Raw genomic sequence first — 26,798 nt, forward strand, 5'->3', positions numbered from 1 at the left:
ACTTATGCTATTTAGTGCAAATCCTTCTAAAACAAAAGAGAACGCTCCACCTGCTTGTTTTTTAAAAAAAGTTTTTTTTATATGAACGGCTGGATTCTGCGCAGTGCTTGGTCATTCCTCACTTCCTTGAGCCTCCCTCCTTAGAAGAGCCTATCCGGAAGGAAATGCAAACGCCCGTAGGGTGGGGGGGGGGGGAAGGGAGGTTTGCAGTCTGAAAAGTCCAGCCATATCTTTCCAAATACCCATTGAGAGACAAATCCCAGTTTTGTCATTAATCAAAAGCTTAAAACAAACAAAAAAACTAACTTGTCCAGGCATAGAGAGAAGAGAGGGAGAGAACTCTTTTTTTTCTGGGAAAGGAAAATGAATAGAGACATGCTAGTCAAGCAAAGACTTTCGTGGGAATATACTTTTACTGGCAATTGCTGCTCTTACTTTTTCCAAGGAAGGAACTGGCCTGCGAACAGCCATACAGGAACACAGCTGTCTCTCTCCCAACCCACCCCTGCCAGAAAAGCAAAAAAAAAACACGCCCTGAAGGCAGACTGAAACAGTAAACCCTTGAAAGCAAAGGTGGAATTTGTCTACCTCCAGCTGAAAAGAACCCCTCTGCGTTTCCCTCTGTTTTCTCTCTGCCTAAAGTCCCTTGCTGGAAGAAGGGAGGCAGATTTACCCTTGGCGCTCTCGCTCTCTCTCTCTCTCTCTCTCTCTCTTTCCACAACAGCCATGAACATCTGGCAAAGAGCCAGCCCTGAATCTGAACTACAAACTAACTGGGATGAGGCACACACAATATGGAAGAGCCCGCGTGCATTTGGGTTTTGTTTTTTGGGAGCCAACACAACCTAATGCACTGAAAAAGCAAATCACATTCCCGAAGGCCAAGCCAAAACCACAAAGCACATACCAAAACCATTCTCTCCTTTGGCTTCTCCTTTTGTGAAATCCACAGAGCTCAACAGCAGCAACTTCCACACAGAGAGAAAGGCAGAGAGACAGAGAGAAAGACGTCTTTCTGGCAGCTTTTCTGACCTGTCCCACAGCTATCTTCTTTCCAGTCATTCAGTGCCCGAGAAAGCTCATTCAAGCTGGCCTGCCTGGCAATCCCCACCAATGACAGTTCTGTCCCAGATCTTCCAAACAGGAGGAGGGGAAAAATATGCACAGTGATTCTCCATATGTTTCCTTTCTTATAGAAAAAAAAAAGCCAGGAGAGTCTCTCCCCTTCCCTGCCATCACCACATCACAAACAAACCCACAGGCAAATCTCTACAAGTCTAGATCTGCATTCCTCGCAAGGTTAAGTCTTGTTGTTTTCTGTGCACCCAAAGTCTGTTTCCCTCTCTCTTGCCTTCCTTGCTCAGCACAGACTCCTGATCTTCCCAAAGCACTGGACGCACACTGGAGTCACTCTGTCTCTTTCACACACACACACGCACACGTGCACAACCCGTAGTTGCCGAGAGTCTGGGTATACAGTTCGATTTGGTTCCAGGAAGACCATGGAGACGCATGAAGCATCAGCATCTTTCACAAATCTTAAGGTGACAGCCGCTTACCTTTTTCCTCAAAGTGACAGAAAGTTCAGACCCTGGAGAGGCAGCAGGCTGGCCAGCGGATGTTAAAAACAGCCTCGCGTTGCACAAAAAAGTGGGTATCAGAAGCACTGAAGTCACCCAGCTTCTTTGCAGTCCTGAAGGTAACTGCCGGAGAAGCATGAAACTTTGGCTTCAGCCAAGGGGGGGGGGGGGAGACACAGTGAAAATGTAAACACAGAGGAGGAGCCTCAGAGGGTGCGATCAGGTTCAATGAAATTTGAACCCTTGCAGCCGAAGCTGGCTGCTAAAGGTAATTCAGGCAACAATCGGTTTTCCTCCCAGATGCTCTCTTCCCTTGCCCCAACCGCCACCCTTTAGCTTTTCTCAAAGGAAGCTCAGCTAAGTTTGCCAGCACCGGTGGGGAGATACCTGGAGACTTTGGGGGTAGAGCAGGGAGTGGGTGGGATTTGAGGGTGTGGAAGAACACAGTGGGGTATAATGCTATGAAGCTCACCCCCCAAAGCAGCCATTTCCTCCAAGGGAACTGATCTCTGTCGCCTGGAGATGAGCTATTCCAGGGAATCCCCAGGCCCCACTGGAAGGTTGACATCCCTACCTTAACCCTAGCCTCGATGCCTGACTTGCCAAACAACACAGATGCATGTTTTTCTCTCTAGCCCGTGGAGCAACTGCTCTAAAAGATGGACACAAGGCTCTGACCACCAACATGGCCAGCTCCCATGCTCAATGCCCACTCGATTGGCTCACTTCTGGCCACGTCCAGCTTTTAAGCCCGTGTCTGTCAAAGCCCTCCCACTATTGCCCACCAAGCAGGGAAAATACAGAGCATCACTGCCCCAGACAGTGCGTTCTATCTATGCCTTGTGGCTAATAGCCAGTGATAAAGCTCTGCTCCATATATTTCTCCGATTCTCTTCTTGGAGCTGTGGATTCCATGTGTTCATTGCTCTTTGGGGGAAGAAGTACTTCCTTTCCCCAAGCCTACTGACTCATTAATTTCACTGAATGCCCATGAGTTCTTGAAGGTCTGGTCAAGCAAGAGACCAGGGAGGGATGGGCAAAAACTCCAAAATAACAAAGGTAGTCCAAGAGAATTCTTGCTAAGTAACAAGACCACGATTCCTGCATTGTACAACTCAGAACTCAAAACTCTTGTACTTAAGCCACAGAAACAATACAGGTTGTGTGTGTGTGCAGAAATCCAGTTTTGTCACAATGCTTATTTCGAGAGAGGGGCCAAGGTGTGATGACCAACCCCTTCTTCTAATCCTCCTTGACTGCTCTATGGAGAATAGAGGGAGAAAGGGTCTGGCACCCCCTTAGAACCCCTGATATGGGCCAGTCTCTTCAGACCTGACTAGGAAAACCCCTGGAACCATAAAAAGCCCACTGGTATCAGTTAGGACCTACAAAGGTTGAATGCCTGTATTGTTGTTAAAATTATATTACTTTTATTGTGCACAATTTTTTAAAAACTATAGGAATTAAAAGCATATATCCAACCCACAGGCTATTGCAAACCCGTATGCTATGCAATATGTGAACCAATAGACTGACACATTTCAGCCCTTATAGGGCCTTCTTCAAAGGTCTGTTTTTATTATTATTATTATTATTATTATTATTATTATTATTATTATTATTATTATTATTATTATTATTATTATTTTGGATTTTGTTCCCCACCACTCTCGGCATGCCTGCTTAACACACCAGTCCTTAACACATATGAAATGTGTACAGCAGCCAATAAAAGCTCCAAAGTAAGAGCTGTAAAGCATCAGACTCACTTAATGAAAGGAGATATCTAGTTTTCAGTCATTAGCTCTCTTCCAAAGGCTGCCCAAAATTTCCAATGGTGTGTTTCCCTATTAGTGCATGGATGGCAATGAATGAAGTGGGTTATTTTGTTCCCTTTTCTGTTGTTCACCGTTTCAGGGCCTCACCATTCCCTGGAATTGGAATAATTATGTTTCATTTATGCGGCTTCTGGATCATAAAAGCTGGGCTCAAACAAGAAAGGAGGCCGGTCTGCAGTATACAAAGATGGAAATTCTAGAGGAAGATAAGGTGGTACAACCAGCAGGGGATTTAAAATAAGCTAAATAGGTAATTCCTAACTGGCTAGCCTGTAATATGAGCGGCCAGATAGAGCAGGGAGTACTGTTCAGTGGAACAGGCTTCCTCGGGAGGTGGTGGGTTTGGAAATCTTGGGAAATTTTTAAACAGAGGCTAGATTGCCATCTGACGGAGAGGCTGATTCTGTGAAGGTTCAAGGGTGTGGCAGGTTATAGTAGATGAGCGATTGGGATGTGAGTGTCCTGCATAGTGCAGGGGGTTGGACTAGATGACCCATGAGGTCCCTTCCGACTCTATTATTCTATGATTCTATACTACAGGACAAATCGGCTTGGGTGTTACTGACCTTTATTTTTTTTCCCCTCAGGGTGCAACCTGGCTGCCTCTATGGCTTTCTGCAGGTGACTGTAGATCCCTGTGCACACCCCATGAACCCGCTCATTCTACCTGACCCAATCTGGCAGTCTAGTCTGCAGGGTGGCCAAACTGCAGCTCTCCAGATTCTATGGACTACAATTAACACGAGCCCCTGCTAGATGATGGCAACTGTAGCCCATGGAATCTGGAGAGCCACTGTCTAGCCCCATCTTAAAAACCCTTGAATGACAACGGATGCTTTCATTCTTTCCTTCATGGCACTGCATTCCAACAGCTTGGTTCTCCTAACCTGGCTCGAGCGCCTTCGGTTTCGTCTCACCTACCTTCACGCAGGGCCCGACTGCAGACTGTTTACACACTTACTTGACTTACTTGGCAGCAAGCAACAGTGAAGCAAACAGGACTCGTTCCTGGGCCCATGTCAGCAGGACTGGCAGATGCATGGATTGATTTCTGGAGAGAAGCGTTTTTAAATAAGGCCTCGAATGGTCTTTCTCACGTTGGTTCTATGTATGCAGCAGACTTGTGGGACTCTAGAGCAGGGATAGTCAAACTGCGGCCCTCCAGATGTCCATGGACTACAATTCCCAGGAGCCCCTGCCAGCGAATGCTGGCAGGGGCTCCTGGGAATTGTAGTCCATGGACATCTGGAGGGCCGCAATTTGACTAGCCCTGCTCTAGAGGGTTATTAATGCATTCCAGTCATTCATGAGGCAAAGCAGGGGGAGCAAGCCTCTAAGCATGTCGTTATGCAAGTATTAACAGGGCTTAGTAAAGACTTGCAAGGAAAGGTGAAGAAAATCTTACTGAGTACTTTTCTATGCCTCCAAGTGTGCCGCTTAAGAGGTTCGAAAGAAGAGGTAGCCATGAGAACTGCATACTACCCAGTCTCTGCTGCCAAGAGGGGTGCCCTCCTGCAAAGGAAATGGAACATGTATCTCCCTGCAGGGGAAATCTAAGGGCCATTTCGCACGGCTTCAAAGTAGCAGAATGGTTGCTATTTGGAAACGCTACTAATTTGCCATAACCCACGACGTCGTAGACAATCTGCAACAATCCTGAAACCAATCAGCAAAAAGCGCTTCGTTGTGGCGCTTTCAGGGGAATCCAGAAAAGTGGATTCACCCTCCGGATAGCGATACACTCCTGCAACCAATCTGCAACAGTAGCGCTAAAGACCTGTGCGTTACCATTGTTGCTGGTTCTTCAAAGTCCCTCCCCCTGGCTCTCTCCTCCAAACTTCCGGCGAAGCGATCGCCATTTTTTTTCTCCGAGCGAGCGGGGATAAACGCACCGGCGAGCCTCTTTCTGTTTAGAGGCTTCCCTGGCTTCAGTCCTTCACCTTTAGTCACTAAGCACAAACCACTGAAAAGCCCGTTTGCTGAAATAAAGTCCCTTTATTTTTTACAAATAAATTCAGCCGAAAATCGGGCCCGTGAGAGGGGGGGGGGATTTTTTTTTTATCACTCGAGGCAGCGTGCAAACGATCATACAATCAAACGAAAGCTCACATTAGGCAGCTGGATGGGTCTCTCCGTAGCAACGAATCTACCTAGATTCGTTGCTATGGGTCATTTTTTTTTAAAAAAAACCTTTCTTAAAGGGAAAGGGGCTGTTTGGGAGCATGCTAACGGCTGCCCATTGGCTGCTTGACGGCCAGGGGCGGGACGAGCTTGGCAATAGCGCTTCCTTTCTAGCGATTTCTGCCGAGACCGGAAGCCTGTGGGAAACGCTAAAAAACGCAACTGATTCCACTACAAAGGCAGGTATGCATAACGACGAATTCCACTATTTTAAATGGCGATTTTTCATTCCGCAAACAATTTGCAACAAAGATCCCTGTGCGAAAAGGCCCTAAGGTCCCACCCTCCCAACTCCTGAGATGGATGAAACCCAGAAGTGGAGGGGGAGGGGAACACAGAGGACCTGAGCTGCCTCCCTCGTTCTCTCATCCGGCTGAGAGGCAAAAGTAGCAGGAAACCAATTGTCGAAGGCTTTCACGGCCGGAGTCAACTGGCTGTTGTAGGTTTTCCAGGCTTTGTGCCCATGGTCTGGTTGTTTTAGTCCCTGAAGTTCTGTCGGTAACAGCGGCTGGCATCTCCAGAGGTAGGATACAGCAAGATGGGAATCTCCAATACCAAATTGTGGAAGGTGTGAACAGTTTCTGGGTATTTTATTCGCTAGCAAGTTATTCGCTAGCAGGTTAGCAAGATGAAACTCAAATACTTTGGCCACCTCATGAGAAGGAAGGACTCCCTGGAGAAGAGCCTAATGCTGGGAGCGATTGAGGGCAAAAGAAGAAGGGGACGACAGAGAATGAGGTGGCTGGATGGACTCACTGAAGCAGTAGGTGTAAACTTAAATGGACTGCGGGGAATGGTAGAGGACAGGAAGGCCTGGAGGATCATTGTCCATGAGGTTGCGATGGGTCGGACACGACTTCGCACATAACAACAATAACAAGCAGGTTACAGAAACAGTAGGGGTGCTTTCTTGTTTCTTGTTTCTGAGTATTTCCAATCTCCAGGTGTGCCAGAACATTTGCGTTCCTTTCAAGGCACCGGATCCAAAGCAGCGTGGCAGAGACTCATGGGAATCGTAGTTCGTGGACACCTGGAGAGGCACAGTTTGGCCACTCCCCAGCCTAGGCATGCAAGCGTCACTGCCCACTGGCTTCGGGAATATTAGCACATAGCCAGTTCTGACCGCCTAAGTAAATGTTGATCTAGTGCGGAGATGCTGCAAACAACGCAAGTCCCACACTGGCCAATAATCACAACAGGGACAGACTGGCACTCTTCTACTGCCCTGACACAAATCTGGGGAGAGACCGGGCTTGGAATGCTGTGTGCTTTGAAATGGCCACTGTACAGGTTGAAAAGGTGCAACCAATAAGGATTTCTTAAAAGGTTTAAGCCTGTTTCGTTAAACATTTATCGGGTGATATGACCATATGTGGTCCTGTCAAACTGGTCTCCTTCCCCCCCAAAATGGCCAGTGATGGGCCTGGAGGGGGTGGGAAGGGGAAGGGCCCTGGCTGGGCATGTACACAGCTATGCTTCTCAACCATGTTCTGTACCACCAATCCACCTTTGGGGTTTCTTGAAACCTAAGGAGCGTTCCAGGGGTTTCTCAACAGTAAAAAAAAGTTAGGGGAAACATAATAGAGGTTTATAAAATTCTGCGTGGTGCGGAGAGAAGAGACATAATGCCAGAAACCCGGGGTCATCCGCGGAAGGTGAAAGGTGGGAGACTGAGGGCAGCTACAGAAAAAGAAGTTCCTTTTTCACACAGCCCATGTGGAATCCGCTGCCACAGAAGGTAGGGATGGCCTCCCAGTTAGAAGGCTGTGTAGAAATACACAGAGGCTAGGCCTATCAATGGCTACTAGTCACGGCAGGTATCTGCTCCCTCCAGCACCAGCCTCGGTATGCCTCTTGTTGTCAGATGCTGGGGAATATAGGTGTGAAGATACTGTCACCGTCTGTTTGTGGACTTCCTGGAGGCAGCTGGTTGGCCACGTATGTAAACAAGTGTTGGACCTGATGGATCTTTGGCGTGACCCAGAATGGCTCCTCCTCCATTCTTAAGTGGTTTTATAACACCATCGTGCTCAACTATGCATCTCCTCTTCGGCTGGAATCATCTTAGTAACGGTAAAGGAAAGCTCAATTGCGAACGAATAAATAAATAAAATTCTGAAGCAGCAGATCTCAGCCAGAAAAGCAGACTATACATGAATTAAATAAATATAAATATTTGACACCCAATAAAATTTAATTTCAACATCTCACTATTGGTGGATAAGGTAAGAAGGAGAAGGACGAGAAGAAGAGTTGGTTCTTATATGCCATTTTTCTCTACTCGAAGGAGTCTACTCGAAGAGGCTTACATCTGCCTTTCCTTTCCTCTCCCCACAACAGACACCCTGTGAGGGAGGTGAGGCTGAGAGAGAAGAAGAGTTGGTTCTTATATGCCACTTTTCTCTGCCTGAAGGAATTTTCAAGTGGCTTCCAATCGCCTTCCCTTTCCTTCCCCACAACAGACACCCTGTGAGGGAGGGGAGGCTGAGTGAGCGCTCATATTACTGCTCCATCAGAACAGCTCTATCAGTGCTGTGACAAGCCCAAGGCCACCCAGCTGGCTGTGTGTTGAGTAGAAGTGGGGAATTAAACCCAGCTCACCAGATTAGGACACTCCTAACCACTACCCCAAGCTGGCATCTGCAATCCCACATGCAATCTGAAATAACTCGTGAACTCTTCAGTTCAAGAGTGTTAGGGTACCATCCTAAACAAAGTTACACCCTTCCTAGTACAGTGAAGTGTACAAGCTAAGAAGGGTAGAACACTGCCTGAGAGGGCACTGTTCATATTTAAAGCATGCCCAAATCAAAACAATTGCACAATGCTGACAAGTTCGGAGAGGAAAATCCCACTCAGAATGTAATCACAACTGCAAAATTTCACTTTCCAATCAGTTTTTGCATGCTATTTCAGCTCCCTGGGCTCTGTGGGGGAGCCTCTTTCTTCCTACAGTGGGGGACTGACACTAAAATACAGCACCACCAGAACCTTGCTTTAGGATGCTTTGAGCTGATCCTGCATTGAGCAGGGGGTTGGACTAGATGGCCTGTATGGCCCCTTCCAACTCTAGGATTCTATGAGACACTTTCTATCCACCCTGTAGCCAAAAACACAGAACAGAAATCCACCAGCCTAAATTGGTACACTATTTACACAGAAGAAGCCACGTTTCAAGAGAGGCAGCAGGAGAGGAAGTGAGAGCCTGACCACAAGCAGGCATGTGGAAGCGAGACCTTTTAAATCTTGTCGACACCCGTCCAAACTGCACTGATAAGATAAAACGACAGCCTTTGATTCCTTGCTTTGTGGTGTCATGACAAGGGAGGGTGGGGAACGCAACAGCCACAATTCAAGACGCATCCAGGGAGATCAACTAAGTGAGCATCCATGGAAGGGAGATGCAACTGGAAAACAGCAGGCATCTCTCTAAGGAGGCATCATGAAATCCCATATTTTGCCTCTTGGGCTTTATGCACCAACTTGGAACGGAGGAGACATAGCAGTACAAAGCAATTTGGATTTTAAAATACGCCGACTCCCCTTCCCCCATCCTGCCTCCCAAATCTCCTTTCTACACACAACCACATGCACTCGCCCCTGTAAAAAGACACTAGTCACTAAGCAGTTCAAGAATCAAACCCGCTCATCCATCTCCTGGCTTCCAAGCTCTGCTTCGCTTTCCACTTACCAGAAACGGCACTGACCGGCCCTTCTTGTGGGCTGAGGGTTTGCATTCCTTCCAAGGCATCAGAACCTAGGCTTTAGGAATGCTGAGGCAGCCCTCTGGGAAAACAGGCATGTAACTATGCAAGAGGGCACCTCCTCACGCAACAACTATTTGCGTTTGGTTTAAGAGAGAGGGGAAAATTTTTCAGATGAAAAGTCGTAAGAAAAGAGAGAGAGATCACCCATCATGGGTGTTGTTCACCTGGAGGTGGGGGGAGGCTGCAGGGAGACTAGGTGGAGATTTTGTAGCTATCGACACATATTGCTCTAGCCCAGGGGAGGACAAGCTGTGGGTCTCTAGATGTCCATGGACTACAGCACGGCAGGGGGAATTGTAGTCCATGGACATCTGCAGTGCCACAATCTGGCCAACCCTGCTATAGGCCTCTCCGCTGGGCCAGATATTTACTTCCCCACCACAGCTAAGTGTACTTTCCAGCATCTTTCTGATAGCCCTCTTTAAGTATTTGAAAGGTTGTCACTTGGAGGAGGGCAGGATGCTGTTTCCATTGGCTGCAGAGGAGAGGACACGCAGTAATGGGTTTAAACTACAAGTACAAAGATATAGGCTAGATATCAGGAAAAAAATGTTCACAGTCAGAGTAGTTCAGCAGTGGAATAGGCTGCCTAAGGAGGTGGTGAGCTCCCCCTCACTGGCAGTCTTCAAGCAAAGGTTGGAGACACACTTTTCTTGGATGCTTTAGGATGCTCTGGGCTGATCCTACGTTGAGCAGGGGGTTGGACTAGATGGCCTGTATGGCCCCTTCCAACTCTATGATTCTATGATTCTATGATACCAGTTATCTCCATGAGCTCCATCCAACCAGAATACTACTGAAAATATTCTGTTGAAAAGTTGGTGTTGGAAGTTGGTAGCTGCACATGCCCACAAAAGCTTATACCTTGAATACAACTTTGTTGGCTTTAAAGGAGCCCCTGAACCCAAACTATGTTCTCTTCAAAGTTTGGTTAGAGTGTTAAATCAGGATCTGGGAGACCCAAGTTCAAATCCCCACTCTGCCATAGCAGACACTTTTGGGCCGACACACTCTCAGCCCCGCCTACCTCACTGAACTTTGTGTCTATGTGTCAAGTACCACCAAGGTGCTTCCGACTTACAGTGACCCTATTAAACAATGACCTTCAATTTATGCGGCATCCCAGGGCCTCCTGCAGACAGGTTCTCAGGTTGGAAGGAAGCTGGAAGTCTTCAACAATCAGTACCTTCACCAAATTACAACTCCCAACATTATTTTAAGAAAGCCATGCCAGTTAGTATAAAGCATAGTCAGTATAAACCTTATGTTGCCAGCATAGGAAGAACACCTAACTATTATGATCCGTTCAGGCATGGAGCAAGCCATGGGTCGCAGTCACCATAGCTGTAGATCAAAGTTCAAGTCCAACATATTTTTATTCATAGCATAAGCCTTCGTGTGCAGGGACACTTCTTCAGACAGAATGAAATGTTTCCTGAAGCTGTATATGTCTGCACCAAGCAAACCATGGTCCAACACAGGTACACATTCGTCTTAAAAAGGCTGTTTCGAAACTTTTTGCCTTATTTCTTTACTCAGACAAAGTGGTGCCTTATTTGAACACACATGATGTTGTCTTACACTGAGAGGGTACATTGGTCTGTCAAGGTCGGTATTGCCTGCTTGGACTCGGAGTGGCCCTCCAGGGTCTGAGGCTGAGGTCCTTCCTGTCACCTCCTGCCTGGCTCTTATAACTGGAGATGCCGGGGATTGAACCTGGCACCTTCTGCATGCCAAGCAGATGCTCTGCTCCTGAGCCACAACCCTTCATTCCAGCTCACTGCACAGTTTACAGGGCTGTTGAGGAAGGCTGTTAATGATAGGATAATTTGGAAGGCATTAACTCATGGGGTCATCGGATGAGGCTTAATGGCACATAACACGTGGCTCACCATGGCCCTGTCCTAACGGAACTCACCTTCACCATCAGGGCTAATATTTTCATAAGAATCCCAGCGAATCAAGGGATCCGAGGTATTGTAGTCCACTATCACCCCCTTGTCGTTCTGCAGCTGTTCACAACCTGGAAGATAAACGCCAAACTTTCAGGCCCTGGAATAATGTGCAGAATACATTTGAATGGGAGCGGTGCCATTTCAGACAGGTCACAAAGCCTCAGGTGTGAAAAATTAGAACATCAATGAAACCCTCAACTCCTTCCCCTTGAAGGGCTAGCTTTTTTTGCATTTGGGAGGTTTGGGAACAGCCTTAAGGGTACCATTCTCAGAACATGTCAGAGGCCTTCCTCTACATTAGCGATCCCCAACCTGTGGGCCGCGGACCACATGTGGTCCGTCGACTAATTGGAGGTGGGCCCTGAAGGACGCCTTCTCCCCCCACCCCGGCCCTTTACTTCATCCCCACCGGCCCTTTACAACACACTTTGGGTGTCCTTGTCTCCCATGACTCCTCATTGCAGAGAAACAAGCTCAGGGTTCCCATTGATTTGTCATTGTCATGAGTTAAAATTTCCATGAAAACAAAACGTTCCTTATGTTCACTGTTGTGGCGTGTCTGTATATTATTTTGAAGGGATGTTTAAACATTACCATAGCGACCAGAGAGCGTTAGGGCAGTGGTTGAGAGTAGAGGAGTAAACTACCACCCCCCCCACCGGGCCTCAGTAAAATTGTCAAGCGTTGAGTGGTCCCCGGTGATAAAAAGGTTGGGGACCACTGCTGTACATCAAGGTCTCCAGTCTTTTCGAGCTGGCAGATGCCTTTGGAATTCTGACACAGCATGGTGGGCACAGCCACAAAATGGCTGCCAAATTGGAACCCTATCACTGTGCAAGGAGACAAAGTTGATCTCCCTCTTGCTGTATCTGGAAAGTACTTTTGCTAAGAAAGAACATGTAATGTTGTGCTGGGGAAACTCCCTCAGGCCTGTGCGTCTAGGGCAGTCAGTCACAGAAGACCTCCCAGTCCTTTACCAACCCTCAGAAATCAGTAGGCATCCAAAATCTCCAAAGAAACTCAACAGGACCATCAAAGGAAGAGAAAAAGTACAAAGTTTTCCACTACAAGACCGTGTAAGGTTGGTTCGTTTGACATTTGAATTTGCAGACAACGGTTAACTGGAGCTCTTGGAATTTTCATCCCTTGATGAATTATCCTTTCAGACAGCATACCTGTGAAATCACCTGTGGGGCCCATAACCTGGCAGAAACCCAAGCCTCAAGAATAACAGAAGCCAAATTCTGAAGTCATGCCTATAAACCCGCAGAAGCTCCTGCTGGAATAAATGTTCTTAGTTGTCCAAAGTGCCATTGGGCTCCACTTTCATTTAGAAGCACATTTCCACACTTTTCTTTTTTTTGACTGCTAAAATTTTGCTTAAAAAAAAACCCAACAAAGCATCAATACAACCAGTTTTGAAACTGGCCACGCATGCACGGGGCCCCGGGTCGCCCTCTCCCCCCACCCCTTGGCTGCAACCTGAAAAAGGTTGCGGACCGCCGATGTACACCATCTCAGGTCCTTACTGGGGAGAAAGGCGGAGTATAAAGAAAGTGAATAAATAAATATTGTGGGCTATGACTGAAGCCTCGAAGGCCACATGTGAACTTCTGCTTGAGCTCTGGAGATTCTTGAAAGCTACTGCAACCTGTCTGTGCTCCCTGCCTCTGAACCCAAACTCCTGTAGGGCAGAAAACATCTGGAGCAGTATCTAGAACACTGTGAGAAGTTGCAGTCAAGAATGAACCAAGTCCAAGGACCCACAGGAGCCCTTCAGGAGAATCCCAGGAGAATCTTCATCTGGGCCACCTTTCTCCTAACTTCATGCTACTTATAGCCAGCTTGGTGCAGTGATTAGGAGCGGTGGACACTAATTTGGAGAGCTGGGTTTGATTCCCCACTCCGCCTCCACAGGCAGCCGCTGGGTGACAGTAATAATCAAGCTGTTCTGGCAGAGCAGTTCTCTCAGAGCTCTCTCAGTTCCACCTACCTCACAACTCGCAGGATGTCTGGTGTGGGGAAAGGAAGGGTAGGCAATTGTAAGCCACTTTGAGCCTCCTTTAGAGCCTGCCTTTCTTGATTTGCAATCAGGCTTATTTCAGAGTAAATATGCAGAGGCCTGGAAAGTAAGGGAGGTCATTTATGAGGGATCCTCACCTGGGATTTTCTCTGGGGATTCTGAAAACATCAGTTCCACTTTTCCATAGTCAGGGAAACAGTAATCTGGAAAAGCAGAAGAAATTATTTCAGTTTTGTTTTGCTTTGACTCTTTAAATTAACACAGAGGAGCTGGAAGACGATGAGCAGAAATAATGCTTTTTGTGGGGGGATGAGATGACAGCCGAGTTGCCCCGCAAGTTCTAATCCTACCTGCAGCCTTCTAAAATACCCAAATATTCTTGCCTATGGGGCAGAAATCTTTTTATGTTGCATCTTATTTACAGGACAAGATATAAGATCAATAAGATGGTATCGAGCTATTACTTTATAACAGGACATTGTATCTATCTTCTACAACCCGTTTCCTTTTCTATAAAAGGGAAGTTATTCCTCTCTCTCTTGCCTGAGCTGCCAGGGGGAGCGTGAAGGGTTAAAACCTTCTAAATAAAGGTTCTAGCCTCCTTGAACAGAATGAGAGGCCCCCAAGGACACCCCTGTGCTCTTGCTCACTCCAACATGTTGGAAAGCTTCCCAGGGGATTGGGATCTAAAACAGAAATGTGGATGCCAGCTGTCTGTAGGCAAACAATAAGAATTTTTTTTTTACCCTGGGGAGAGGAGGAGCCAGAATTAGTAAAGGCACAGCTGCCCAGGCGGTAAATACTCATTCTTTTCTTCTCGCGATCATCCCTGGAAGTATAAATCTTTATGCCACTTCAAAAAATTGAAGAGCCAGTGATGATAGCAAGGCAGAAGGGACACACAGCACCTCCACTCACAACAGCTATCATCCCCTTGTCAACAGGCTTCAAAACCACATCCTCTCCTCAGATGGGGGGGAGATATAATAACATGCTGGTGCTGAAAACCAACAATGTTTTCAAGGGCTGCCAGTTATTCTGTCTCTGCCCTTCAATGCTGGAACCTGTGAACAGTCAACCGGTAGCCCACGGGCCCACAGGTCATTTCCTTTGCCCATGGAGGCCCTAAAAGAAAAGTGTGAGGAAGAGGAGATGCCATGCTTTGTTAGAGCTCTCTTGGGGGTCTCCTGCAGAATGAACAACTGTTCATCTTGGTGTCAAATGTTGTGGTGGAGTATATGGTTGACAAAAACGTCAGAAGAGCCCTGCTGGGTCAGACCAGGGGTTCATCCAGTCCGGCATCCTGTCTCACACAGGGACCAAGGGGTTCCTCTGGAGGGTCAACAATAGGGCAGAAAGGCCAAGGCCTTATATGAACATCAGAAAACCCCTGCTGGATCAGATGAGAGGTCCATTTAGTCCAGCATCCTGCCTCTCACAATGGCCAGTTCCTCTGGAGGTCCAAGAGAAAGACAGAGGCCAAGACCTTCATAAGAACATCAGAAGAGCCCTTCTGGATCACACCAGAGGTCCATCTAGTCCAACATCCTGTCCCACGCAGAGGCCAGCCAGTTCCTCTGGAGGGCCAACTAGAGGGCAGGGAGTCCAAGGTCTTCCCCCGATACTGCCTCCCGACTATGGGATTCAGAGACTTATTGCCTCTGAATGTGGAGGTTCCCCATGGCTAGTAGCCATTGACAGACATCCTCCATGAATCTGTCTAATCCCCCTTTCAAGCTGTCTATTCCTGTGGCCATCAATTCAACACAACCTTTGGCTGCCAATTCCACATTTATATCAATTTCTGTGTAAAGTGGTGTTTCCTTTTGTCCATTCTGAACCTACTGCCCATCGGTTTCACTGGATGCCCTCGAGTTAGAATATTTTGGGAGAGGGAGCAAAACTGCGTGACTTTTTATTACAGAGTCGAGGGCTTCCAGACCCCAGAGCGCAAGTGCTGTCTGAGTCCCACTAAGACAGGCAAACAGAAGTGCTTTACCTCGGCCACTCACGCCCTGTGAAGTAGGAGGTTTGTCTTGGTGGGCGTTGTCCAAGTCCTCTTTTCCAAACATCAGGCCGTATCCCTGCACAGCGCCCGTGTGGAACTGCAAGCGGAAGATGACGTCTCGCGTGGCCGACCGGTATTTCTTGTGGTAGCATTTCACCTGAAAGACAGGCAGTGGACAGCATCACTCCCAGCATTCCTGGCAGTCACAAAACACCTGGACGGGCAAGAGGACACCTCAAAATACTCCCCCCCCCTTATACAGGCTGACTGAGGCATGGATTCGAGCAGGGGTAGTCAAACTGCGGCCCTCCAGATGTCCATGGACTACAATTCCCAGGAGCCCCTGCCAGCATTCGCAGGGGGCTCCTGGGAATTGTAGTCCATGGACATCTGGAGGGCCGCAGTTTGACTACCCCTGGATTCGAGACACACAAGACCAAGGCGCAAAACTCTGCTTGGTGATAAAGCACACTGGATGTCCTTGAGCTAACTGTTGCCTCTCTGCTTACTTCAAAAAAGATGGGGAGGAAATGGAAGGGGTTCAGAAGAGAGTGACAAGAATGATCTGGGGCCTGGGGACCAAGCCCAGTGAGGAAAGGCTGAGGGACTTGGGAATTTTCAGCCTGGAGAAGAGGAGGCTGAGGTGGGACAAGGGCTCTCTTGAAGTATCAGAAAGGTTGTCAAAGGAGGGCAGGGAGAGGTTCCTGTTTGCAACAGAGGATAGGACCCACAGTAATGGCTTTAAACTAAGTATAAAATGATACCGATTAGATATCAGGGGGGAAATTTCACAATCAGAGTAGTTCAGCAGTAGAACTGGTTGCCTATGGAGATGGTGAGCTTCCCCTCACTGGTGGTCTTTAAGTGGCAGCTGGACAGATCCTTATCCTGCATGCTTCAGGCTGATCCAGTTTCTCTGGAGGACCAACAAGAGGGCAAGTTCTTCCTCTGATGTTGCCCCTCTTGGCTCTGGGGTTCAGAGGTTTGGTGCCTCTGAATGTTGTGGTTCCCCTTAGTCACCCCTGGCTAGTAGCCACTGATGTGACTGAATGCTTCTATACATGCCCAAAGACATAGAAAGCAAGACATTGGAGGGAGGGAAGCTGTCGAAACAACCCCTGACATGCAATTTCACCCACAGGAAGGGACTGGAGGGAGGGGGGGATTGCCAGGAAGAAGCGTATGGAATATGCAGTAACAATTAGAAGCAGAAACCCCACCATCCTACCAGGACTAAATTCCACACTGGAATCCACTGGAATCCACACTGGAATCCACAGAATCCAAAGGGTGCCTCTGCCACACAAGTGTGGTAACTCTGGAGCTCTGAAAGATATCCCCTAACGGCCTTTCAGAGAAACTTGTCCTTTTTCTTCTCAAGGAACTCTGAAGAAAGTCCCCAAGATTCCTAGAAACGTTCTGAATCCATGGGTGCCAGCAGAACACGAGCAGCCCTGAAAGCTTTCATAACCTCCTTTGCTGGCACCTGCGCACGAGGTATGCCTTACCTCACAGAGCAAGTATGCTCAGCAGCAGGAAAGCAGATAAAGAGTTGTCAAAACACCACTGTGGTATTTCCAAACACAGATCTAGACATCTGGTGCCCTGCGAGAAACACGAGCCCTCCTTCAATTCCAGCATCTATGCCATATCTCAGATGGGAAATCAAGATAGTGCTCTAGAGGCCAAATTGGTACATTCTTTCCTGGTTATTCATGTTGCAATGGCATGCCTGCATGGACAGAGGCAGCCTGGACAACCACCCGAGAAGACAAGTTTGCATTTCCAATTACACCACTCAGGCACTCATGAACTCTCTTCTCCCCAGCAAAGTGTTTTCCAAGATGTCGGAGTTTTACTTGACAGAAGGCAAAACACCAAAGCAGACCAGGTCTCCAGTTACCTTCTTTTCAAAGTTGTTTTTTTTTTTTTTAAACCAGACGGCAGACGTAGACATTACAGTGGCCTGGAAGCATCCCCGTGTCCCGCCCTTCCCCCCTTCCCGAACGTATGGGATGCCGCCAGGACATTGCGCAGAACTCCCATGGCTGCTGCCGACAGACAACTGTCCAAGGCAGGTGTGGAACTCAGACGTAAAGTAGGCATCACTCAGAAGAGAAGGGTGAGAGCGAAGGGATACAGATCAGCAGCAATTCTTTGTCTCCCAAAGGACCTGAAACAAACTCAGAAAGAATCCTGGTTCTCAATTGTTCAGGAACAGGCAACTGCACAGACCAGATTCAGATCACGGCAGCATGGGGAGGGAGGGGAGGGGGGAGGTTTAACCCTTCAGTATCCTCCAAAGCTTCCCTCACCGAAAGAACTTTCAGAAGCACTTGAAAGATGGAAAGAGATTGCAGTGCAACTGATGGACATCATCTGGGCATGGAATTGGGGTCCCTGTGGTGGGCAGGTAGCTGTGAGTTTCCTGCATTCTGCAGGGGGCCGGGCTACATTACCTTGGAGGTGCCTTCCAACACTATGATTCTATGACTCAAGGTCAGATGCACTCGAGGTCATAGGAATGGCACGACTCCAGCAACATAAACATAACGTTGACCTTTCATTTCCAGATCAAGCTCCAGACACAGTTCACACAGCTGCGTGCATCACTTCAGAACGGCAAGATCTAGTTCAGGGATAGTCAAACTGCGGCCCTCCAGATGTCCATGGACTACAATTCCCAGGAGCCCCTGCCAGCGAATGCTGGCAGGGGCTCCTGGGAATTGTAGTCCATGGACATCTGGAGGGCCGCAGTTTGACTACCCCTGATCTAGTTCTTTCATTATCACTCCCCAGAGACTACCAAATGCATGACCGGCTGAGGGCCTGCATGACAGCATGACAGGCAGCAATTCTGCACGCACGCACGCACCAAGCCCGACTTTTTGCGGGAACTCTGGAACAGAGAGGAATTGGGAAATGATGTACAATGATGAAGCCTTGTTCATAAAGTTCTCAGTGAGCAGGTGCACCTGGGAGTTGCATTGGTGTGCAGGCCAAATACTGGGAGGTTTTTTAGTTAGTGAAAAGAGCCGGTGAGATCGCCTCATGGTAGCCGCCATTCAATTGTTGCTTCAAACATCTACGGCAACTTTTTTGCTATTGAGAAACCCTTGAAACATTCTTCAGGCTTCAAGAAACCCCAGAAGTGTCCCAATCCTGCAGATGGTTGGGAAGCACAGCTGTGCACATGCCTACCTGGGGCCCCGCCCCTTCCCACTCCCTCCAGGCCAATCATTGATGATTTTTGGGAGGGGAGGACAGGTTGGCATGACCACATACGAACATATCAGCTGGTAAATCTATAACACATTTTGAAAACATATTAAAAAATTAATGAGCTCCCACCCATTCAGGGAACACTTCCACGGCCATCAAGAAACCCCAGGGCTTCATGAAACCCTGTCTGAGGAAGAAGAAGAGTTGGTTCTTATGTGCCACTTTTCCCTACCCGAAGGAGGCTCAAAGCGGCTTACAGTTGCCTTCCCATTCCTCTCCCCACAACAGACACCCTGTGAGGTGGGTGAGGCTGAGAGAGCCCTGATATCACTGCTCGGTCAGAACAGTTTTATCAGTGCCCTGGCGAGCCCAAGGTCACCCAGCTGGTGGCATGTGGAGGAGTGCAGAATCGAACCTGGCATGCCAGATTAGAAGTCCGCACTCCTAACCACTACACCAAACTGGCTCTCTAAGCCTGCCCTATGGGCTTCCATCTGGATGACTTTGGCCAAAAACTGCTTAGGGAGCTGATCTCAATAGTGAGTGATTTTGCTCACAGGAAAAGTTGGTAGGCTGACATATTAGCCTGGTAGTATTCTAAGGTTTAATGATGAGGATGCATAACCTTTGCAACTTAAAGCCCCCACCTTTCTACCCTCTTTGTCGGTTGGAGTGGAATGGGAACCAGCTCTCTGCTTGGCTTGCATCTCCTCTGCTATTAAAAAGGATGGAGTGGAAAGAGAGATGCAAGCCCCCCCTCGCCCAAGGAACATCACTTTAAGGCCAACCCGTATTACTAATATCCCAAATGTACAATATTTGCATAAGAGCCTCTTGTGGCGCAGAGTGGTAAGGCAGCAGACATGCAGTCTGAAAGCTCTGACCATGAGGCTGGGAGTTCAATCCCAGCAGCCGGCTCAAGGTTGACTCAGCCTTCCATCCTTCCGAGGTCGGTGAAATGAGTCCCCAACTTGCTGCTGGGAGGTGAATGGTAATGACTGGGGAAGGCACTGGCAAACCACCCCGTATTGAGTCTGCTATGAAAACACTAGAGGGCGTCACCCAAAGGGTCAGACATGACCCGGTGCTTGCACAGCGGATACTTTTACCTTTACCTTTTTACAATATTTGCATAGACACCGGTCAGCGCAGACATGCTTATTCGAGAAAGTGGGTGTGATCCGAGACAGTGCCAGAAAGCCTGCTGGATGCTAATCCCTTCTCCGCACAACATTCCTTCTCCATATGTTAAATATCCTTGGGCGCACATGTGTATGTTGTCTTTTGCAATCGTACGAGAAAAACGCAAATGTTGGTCCCGATCTGCTGATAGTTCCAACAGTGATGGTGGCTTTCAGGGGGGTCCTGTGAAGCCCAGAACCCGTGCACCTCTGGGCTGGGTTCATGTTTCTCCTACTTCAGCTGCACCAGTAAAACCAGCCTTACTTCAATTGTATTTAGGATCGCCAGCGTGCTCATCATGTTTATGCATTGGGCATTTTGGGGGATTTGCATACCACATGCAGGAAGATGACGAAGGCTAAACCATGTTTGTCAAGCAACTGTCAGTCATTCCAGGGATTAAAAATGCATGTGCTGGCAGGGGCTCACGGGAATTGTAGTCCGTGGACATCTGGAAAGCTGCAGTTTGGCCACCCCTGGCCTAGACAATGGGATGGCCAAGCTCCCCCTTCCCCAAGTGGGGGACAGAGATCTGGAGGAATTAAATACTAGAGAGGCGTTAGGAAGCAATTCACAGATTGTGGGCCCATTCCACCACGGGCCCACTAAACACCTGCCCGCTTGAGCGATATACAGCTCAGAGTAAAACAAAATATTCCCCTCTACAATAGGAGGCTCACCCCCCACCCAGCAGCATGATACAAATAAGTACTGTGGTCAAACCCCATGCAATGCTCCCTCTCAGTCTTCCTATGCTGCTGAGAGCCCTTCTCGCCCAGAAGTTTGGCAATGCCAACAACGGACCTGCAAGGCAGGCCCATCTGCTTGATCACAGGCAGGAACGTCTGAGGTTCAGGGGTTACACACTGCAAAATGCCGCAGGGAAGCTGCTTGTCACTTAGGAGTAGAGGATCCCCTGCCCCAAGGCTCCAGTCCCCACTGATGACCAGCTGGCTGCCGAGGGAACTTGACCAGGCCTATGTGGGCAATGCAGCAGCTTTGGGGGCCCAGGCCTCCCGCTGCCACCAGTCAGCCCCCCTCAACACAGGAGGGATCCAACAACATGGCCACTGGCAGCTCTGCTTGGCAGTTGTTTTGATTTTCGAGCAAATGCTGTGCCAAGAATGCACTGCACTGGCACACAGCGCTCCAGCATTGGCTGAAAGGCACTCCTCGAACCTGCCAGCACTGGTTATGACAATCTACGCCACACAGGCTCAGGCTGTCTGCCTTCCTCCAAGCACCCAGTTGAGTTAAGCAGCGGAGCTGAAATGCCAGCTGGGAATATCATGCTCACAGCTCCGGCTCTGGACTACCAGAGGCAGGGAAGCGTGCATTCGGCCCGTGGCAAACATTAAGTAAACGTGTGAAGCCGCTAGAAGGAGAGTGCAAGTTGGTCTGCTTTATTCTGCTATGCTGAACCATTTATTTTGATTTTGCTAGTCATCTGGACATGTAGCTGTTCTTGGAGGGCAGGAAAATCCTTTTCTCCGGCCCCGGGAAAGTTCATTCACCCATTTGCTTGGCTACTTAAGTACTGGAAATGTGGTTTAAAAGGACAAAAGGAAGCAAAGATCCTCGGGGATCTCCTTTCTGTAGCATGCTCTGCTCTCCTGCTATGACTTCGGTTCCACAGAACTGCTAAACACACATACAGAGACACAAACACGGCCCCGTGGGCAAATCTTTATCGGTGTGCTGGTGTCAGGATTATCCTAAACAAAGAGAATGATTACAAAAATTACTATTTTGCCAGCTGACTGTTGCGTATGTTCTTTGAAACGATCGCTGGCAGTCAATAATTTGCTAGGACGAGGGCTCTTGGCCAGTTCATGGGGTTTTGCCAGCAGCAGCCCCCAGGAGGAGGGGCTGTGCCAGGGAATCAATAGCCTTTTCAATAAGCGCCAAGAAGGGTGGCACAAAATGGGGAAAGGCACATTGGCAGGGAAAGGCACATTGCTTAGGAGTGATATGGAAGAGCTGTGGCAAAGGTACCATGCACAAGTCTTCTAAACCCCCTCTCCTCCCCTGCAGCTGACAAAAATGTGGTTTAAAGAATGCAATCCACTGCCACTAGATACGAGTCCGGTGGGAAGACCCTGGTACGGCTCTGCAAGATCTGGAAATTTAGCAGATGTGTTAAAATAAGGTAGTGTGCACAGTATGGCATTGTTGGCTACTGAGCACATGCAGGTCAAAAAACAACAAAGCCAGCAAACACAGGCTCTGGTTGTGCAATTAAACTAATATAGCAACCATTTATTAGAGAACTCCATTCAAGACAGGAAACGTAAGGAAATAGTCCCTAATCTACTCTAGCTAGTTGGATGGGGAGAGATGCAGGAGGCATGTCTGCACCCAGCCTGCTGCTGGCAGGCAGGCAAGACGGACAGTGAGGGGAGAAGCAGGAAACAGGAAACTGGCCCTAAGAGATTCTGTCTAGCCTTAAAGGCCGTAGACCCCTCTGGAGTTCTCACGGACCCCTGGTTTGGAATCCCCACTCTATGTTAAGGAATATTCTCCTGCAGCAGACTGAGGCTGAGGCAAATTACACATGGCCCAACTTCCAACACAAAGCCTCCTTCCGATATGGATTATATAGATTTGTGGAACACAGTTTAGCAATACTTTATCCATAGTTCATTTTAAGTTCATGAATGTCTGAAGAAATGCCACGTGTACAGGGCTAAGCTTCGGACAGACTTCTGAAATGTCTTTGTCTGACTTTTGAAATGGCCTTGTTGTCAAGACAGGATGTAACAACAGCTGCATTATATCTATAGAAGATGAGCTTACTTCAAAATAGGAAATGTGTACCTTAAAAGGAAAATAACTGTAAAACCAAAAGAGAAAATTGTAATAGGATATATATCCATCCTTGATAGGTAAGATTGTACGCCCTTCGTCATGGACCTGATTGGTCAAAGGGACAGTAAGGGAGGATAACATATCAAGGTCTTAAAATGAGCTGTGTCAATGAGCTGTTCTGTCACAGACTTTCAGAGAACGCACCAATGGGCTTTCTCTCTCATTCCCGGCCCTAGGGAAGCACGCCTAGCCTTGACCAGGGCCAGGGCCTTTTCGGTCCTGGCCCCCACCTGGTGGAATGAGCTCCTGGGAGAGCTGCGGGCCCTGCAGGGCCTTTCAATGTTCTGCAGGGCCTGCAAGACGGAGCTCTTCCGCCAGGTCTATGGTTGAGGCTGGGGCTGCTGGGGTACATCGACTGCTCTCCCCCGGGCTTCTTCTTGAACACCGTTGACCTCCTTCTCCTCCACCCCCCCTTTTTTAGGAAGGGGGGTAGGAAGGGGATCTTATTATTGTGCCGCCATGTTGAGACATTTTAAAGTCTTTTAATGGGAGTTTTAATGGGGTTTTTAAGACACTGTAACCCGCCACGAGCCATTTGGGAGTGGCGGGAAATAAATCGAAATAATAATAATAATAATAATAATAATAATAATAATAATAATAATAATAATAATAATAATAATAATAATAATAATAATGCTTGCAAACATGTATTCTAAATAAACCCTCTTGCTGCTAGCCGTCTTTGTTGTGGCTCTAATTATTTCACAGCACTGTCTATAACACATCCAATACTTTCGAGAGCTCGTGTTCACAAAATCTTGTTTGTCCGTATCGCTATGGAACTGGAATCTAGATCTTCTGCTGCAGAGCAACACAGCTACCCTCCGCAACTCACAGCCAGCCACATTCACAATTAGCAGTGGCCCCAAGAGCTACACCTATTTCCATCCGTGGCACGAGGTCCACACTTCAGGGAAGCTTATGGCTTACCTGTCCTTCAGGCAGCGCCTGTTTCAAGGTGGGAACCCACCAGCCCTGCCGAGCAAGAATTCTGCCAGCTTTCCTAAGAAGTGGGGGCAGATGTCCTACCAAGGAACAGTGCTCAGAAGAGTTTCAGGGTGGACACATGAAGAAGCCATATATGGCTTCCAATCCACTGAGTGAGTTACACTACAATGCATCCTGGGCTGGTGTCCTGAATCCAGTGGGGCAGCTCATTTAAGGTGCAAATGCATGGGCTAGACCAGGGGTAGTCAGAGGTCCATGGACTACAATTCCCAGGAGCCCCTGCCAGCAAACGCTGGCAGGGGCTTCTGAGAATTTTGGTCCATGGACCTCTGGAGGGCCGCAGTTTGATTACCCCTGGGCTAGACTGAAGGACCAGAGATGGTTGTCTTCTCTTTCTCATTGCCTATCCTCCCCCTCCCATCCCTAGGTGCCTTCCCTCCTCTGGAGGTGTCACAGCAGTTTGTTGTAGGCGCTGGCTCTTATACATTGGAATGTGTATTCTTGCAAAAAGCCAAAGTCTCAAGCGAAGAAGGGAGGCAAGAATAAGAGGAGGCGTGATTAGCTGAGGCTGATGATTGTTTGGCCTGAATGGGATCACTGTTTGGCGATCCCACCTTAACAGACACCAGGGGCTCTTTTTTGCTCCCTCTACATCGCAATCCACATATCGTATCTCACCTCTTTATGAAATGATGTGTAGCTCTCCTGTGTAGTCTACTGGCAATTGATCGACCCTTATTTATGAGCGTTAGAGTGGTACGGTGGTTAGAGTGTTGGGTTAGGACAACCTTTCTCAACTTTCTGACCATTGAGAAACCCTTGAAAGATTCTTCAGGATTTGAGAAATCCCAGTAGCGGGGCAATGGTGCACAATATGGTTGGGAAGCCTAGCTGTATAAATACTCACCCAGAGGATCTCCCCTTCCCACCTCCTCCAGGCCCATCACTGGTCATTTTATGGGGAGAGATAATATATGGCCATATCATCCGATTAATGTTAAACAAATTTGTTTATATAAAAGGCCACACACCTGAATGGGTTGTTGAGAGGATTCAGGCCTTAACCACCTGAATGGGTTGTTGACAGGATAAAATGGGGGAGGGGGGAACCATGTCATGAATTACTTTTGAGTTTCTATTGGAGCAAAACCCCGGATATGCATGTATAAGTGAAATTCAGGTACAACTTACCATAATATCTCCCTTCAGAAGCTGGGCTGGTTCAATGGCAATGCAGATTCTGCCTTGGTTCTCTGGCGCCACGCTACTTAAACGACAAACCAGGGGGGAGGGGGCACAATTACAAGAGTGGCGGCACTTTAAGAGCATTTTGACCCCCAAAAGTCGTAGTCGTAGTCGTACTAGTAGTAATATATAGCCAGCCCTTCCCCATTCCAATATAATTCACCAATAAAACATTGATTGATCTACTTTAGTTTTAAAAATTAATAAGTTAAAAGCCATCTCTCCATATAAGTAAGATTCTTCTAAGGGAAGGGGACTGGTCAATATTTGGAGAGACAGCTTCAAACCGGTTCTCAGGTAAGCTTTCGGATAGGGAGGCCAATGCTTTGCTGATGTGGATTTCGTGGCCTCAGCCTGGAGGAACAGCTCTGTCTTTCAGGCCCTCCAGAATTGTTTAAATTCCTGGAGGGCCCTGATCTCCCCAGATGGAGCATTCCACCAGGCTGAAAAAGCCCTGGCCCTGGCCAAGGCCAGTTTTACTTCCTTGGAGCCAGAAGCCCTGAACAGAACTTTCCGATCTTAATGCTCTCTGGGGAGCATAGCGGAAAAGACTGTTCTGTAGATCAGAAGGATCAAAAACAGAAGGGGCTTTAGAAATGAGCATGATCGAACCCCTTCTAACCTCTGCTCCATCTCTCGAGCCACTAGGGTGGAGGCAATGGTGAACAACCCACCTCCAACACTAATGCTGTGCAATGTCAGGTCAATTAATAACAAAGCCTCCACTCTGCAAGCTTACTTTGCAGAGCAGGGGGTAAATGTCCATGCGGAATTGCCGTCTTCTAGCAACAGGCTGGACCTGGTGTCAGCCATGGAGATGCTAGGGCTCTCGCAATTTGTTGTTGGCCCTACCCACCAAGCAGGTCACACCCTGGACTTGATTTTCGGAGCAGGGTTAAGTGTGGATCCGGTCACGACTACTGCCATGCCATGGTCGGACCACTATACCCTGAAGACCCAGCTCAGGTTGCCACCTCCCCCTCAACTGGGTGCTGAGCACATTTCAGCTCGCCTGCAGAGACTTATGGATCCAACTGGATTCCTGAATGCTCTGTGGGACCCAATGCTTCCCGGGACTCCTCTAGATGGACTGGTCAGCGACTGGCATGACAGAATGCTGACTGCCATTGATGAGATAGCTCCCAGACGTCCTATCCACCCCCATCTCAAGTGGGCTCCCTGGTATACCGAGGAGCTCTGCAGGATGAAACGGGAACTGAGATGACTAGAGCGAGTTTGGAGGAAGACTCATGACAAAGAATCGAGAGCATTTTATAGAATGCAGTTAAGTAGCCTATGAAGTCAGTTAAACATAACTTTTACTCAACTAGCATCGCGTCTGCGCACTCACGCACAGCACAATTATTCAGGATAGTCTGATCTCTCACCGCCCTTGATAAGGGGCGCCAAAATAATAGTCAATTGAACATTAGCTGTGAGGCATTTGCAAGTCACTTCGCAGACAAAATATTGACTCTCCGCCTTGACCAACATTGGACACAGAAAGTGAACTAGAGGCCCCTTGGCCTTCTTTGGAGAAGACAATGAGTCACTTCAGATGACTCTCACTAAATGCTAGCAGCAACGAGGCCAACCACTTGCCCACTAGATCCATGTCCTTCATGGCTCCTAAAAACAACAGATATAAGAATAGGAGCTGGAAATAATCAACCAGGAACCAATCAACCTCTCCCTCTCAACAGGAGAATTCCTGGAAGGATTAAATGAGGCAGTGATACACCCATTGCTCAAAAAAACATCTCTAGCTCTGCAGGAGCTTGACAACTATCGCCCCATTTCACATCTAGCAATTCTGGGGAGGTTAGTTGAAAGGGCTGCTGCGGACCAAATATCAACATTCCTGGAGGAAACTTCAGCCCTTGACCCATTTCAGTTGGGCTTCCGGCCTGGACATGGGGTAGAGACAGCGCTAGTTGCCTTGACGGACAATCTCCAATGCCAGCTAGACCGAGGTGGG

The 26,798-nt window shown here is 48.1% G+C and overlaps 1 protein-coding gene across 14 annotated transcripts in view; it reads right to left on the reverse strand.

Annotated features, from left to right (window-relative positions):
* TNS3 (tensin 3) overlaps positions 1-26,798 on the reverse strand; it is a 258,750-nt gene that overhangs the window by 82,161 nt on the left and 149,791 nt on the right. For 13 of the 14 annotated variants that reach the window (XM_077303191.1, XM_077303189.1, XM_077303203.1 and 10 more), the window contains 4 exons: positions 24,767-24,842; positions 15,344-15,509; positions 13,482-13,547; positions 11,285-11,389 (listed from right to left, as the gene is read on the reverse strand). In XM_077303191.1, coding sequence (XP_077159306.1) covers positions 11,285-11,389; positions 13,482-13,547; positions 15,344-15,509; positions 24,767-24,842 — 413 coding nt within the window. The remainder of the gene's footprint in view (positions 1-11,284; positions 11,390-13,481; positions 13,548-15,343; positions 15,510-24,766; positions 24,843-26,798) is intronic. The other variant, XM_077303190.1, reaches the window with a different exon arrangement.

The sequence above is a fragment of the Paroedura picta genome, chromosome 11 (assembly GCF_049243985.1).
Source record: "Paroedura picta isolate Pp20150507F chromosome 11, Ppicta_v3.0, whole genome shotgun sequence".
In the NCBI taxonomy this organism is placed as follows: domain Eukaryota; kingdom Metazoa; phylum Chordata; class Lepidosauria; order Squamata; family Gekkonidae; genus Paroedura; species Paroedura picta.